The sequence below is a fragment of the Tupaia chinensis genome, unplaced genomic scaffold (assembly GCF_000334495.1).
Source record: "Tupaia chinensis unplaced genomic scaffold, TupChi_1.0 Scaffold146787_1, whole genome shotgun sequence".
NCBI classification, from domain to species: Eukaryota; Metazoa; Chordata; class Mammalia; order Scandentia; family Tupaiidae; genus Tupaia; species Tupaia belangeri.
The window spans coordinates 8,377-9,712 of NW_006206641.1; the positions used below are offsets into that span (position 1 = coordinate 8,377).

At 55.7% G+C, this 1,336-nt stretch overlaps 1 gene segment (V, D, J or C); it reads left to right on the forward strand.

The window, feature by feature from the left end:
* Positions 1 to 739: 739 nt before the first annotated feature.
* LOC106733972 (immunoglobulin heavy variable 2-70D-like) lies at positions 740 to 1,197 on the forward strand (the record flags this gene model as incomplete). The annotated part of the segment is given in 2 exon segments: positions 740 to 785; positions 871 to 1,197. Coding segments are annotated over 2 exon segments (373 nt in total), but the record flags the coding sequence as incomplete, so codon positions are not given.
* Between the last annotated feature and the right edge of the window lie 139 nt (positions 1,198 to 1,336).

Sequence of the window (1,336 nt, forward strand, 5' to 3'; positions counted from 1 at the left end):
AAAGAAAAAAAAAAGTGATTCAGAGACAGGAAATACATTTGTACTGAGTTATTTCAGAGTCATGATGTGCATTTAAAAAATAATGAATAATCCTAAAACGAACAGTGAGAAGCAAAACTCATTCTTGTAAGTTTACTTTTCCTACTCTAGTTCAGGTACAACTGACAAATGGCATGTCCGTGTAAGTTGTGGTTAGACGACGTGACTCTCCTGCACGCTGTGAAATGCCCTCCCTCCAACTCCGGGTCAGGATGAGGCCTGGTCTCTGCAGGACTCCCCTGAGCTACACCCTTCCCCTCACCGTAGCCATTGGGTGAGGCTCCTCTAGCTCCCATGTGCTGAGCTCTTAACCAATCTAGGCCACTCCTCCTCTTCTCAGGATCCCGACATACTACTCGAGCTGAGGCTGCGTGACAGATGGGGCGGGGCCTCTCTGGCACTGGACATCCGGGAGTGCTGACCCAGGCCCATCTTCTGTTTCCCTGCTCTGTCTGAGAGCCCAGTGCAAGTTCAAGGTCTCCCAGTCATGATTTCTGCTGCTGGAGGCCAGCCTCTGTGTCCTGTAGCGAGGACACGGGGGACCCCACCTAAGGGCATTGCCCATGACTGACTCACTCCCCACTGTCTGAGGCCTGAGTCCACCCACAGTCAGGACCCGGTCAGGATGCAAATCACCAGCCCCACCCCCTCTGGGTTGAAAAGCCAGCTCAGGCCTGGGTCAGGGAGTCCTGGCCCCACCATGGACGTGCTCAGTTCCACTCTCCTGCTGCTGACGGTGCCAACCTGTGAGTGCTCGGGGCAGGGACCCGCAAGGAGACGCAGACTCCATTCCCCCCACCAGCTTCACATCCTCCTGTGCTCTCTCCACAGGGGTCCTGGCCCAGGTTGTCCTGAAGGAGTCAGGTCCTGGGCTGGTGAAGCCCGGGGAGACCCTCTCGCTGACCTGCACTGTCTCGGGATTCTCTCTGAGCACTTCGGGTATAGGAGTGGGCTGGATCCGCCAGCCCCCCGGGAAGCCCTTGGAGTGGCTCTCACAAATTGATTGGGAGGACGATAAGTATTACAACCCGTCCCTGAAGAGCCGACTCGCCATCTCCAAGGACAACTCCAAAAACCAGGTGTTCCTGAAGATGAGCAGCATGGACCCTGCAGACTCAGCCACGTATTACTGTGCTCGGAGTAGCCACGGCACCGCCTGTACCAGAACCAGGTTGCTGCTCTGCGGCCACCCCCAGCCTCGGAACAGGACATGTGGTGGAGATGCTGTTTCCTGTCAGGCTCTGGGGTCCAACTGCTCCCACAGACTCGGAGACATGTCTGTTTTTTGTTTTGTTTT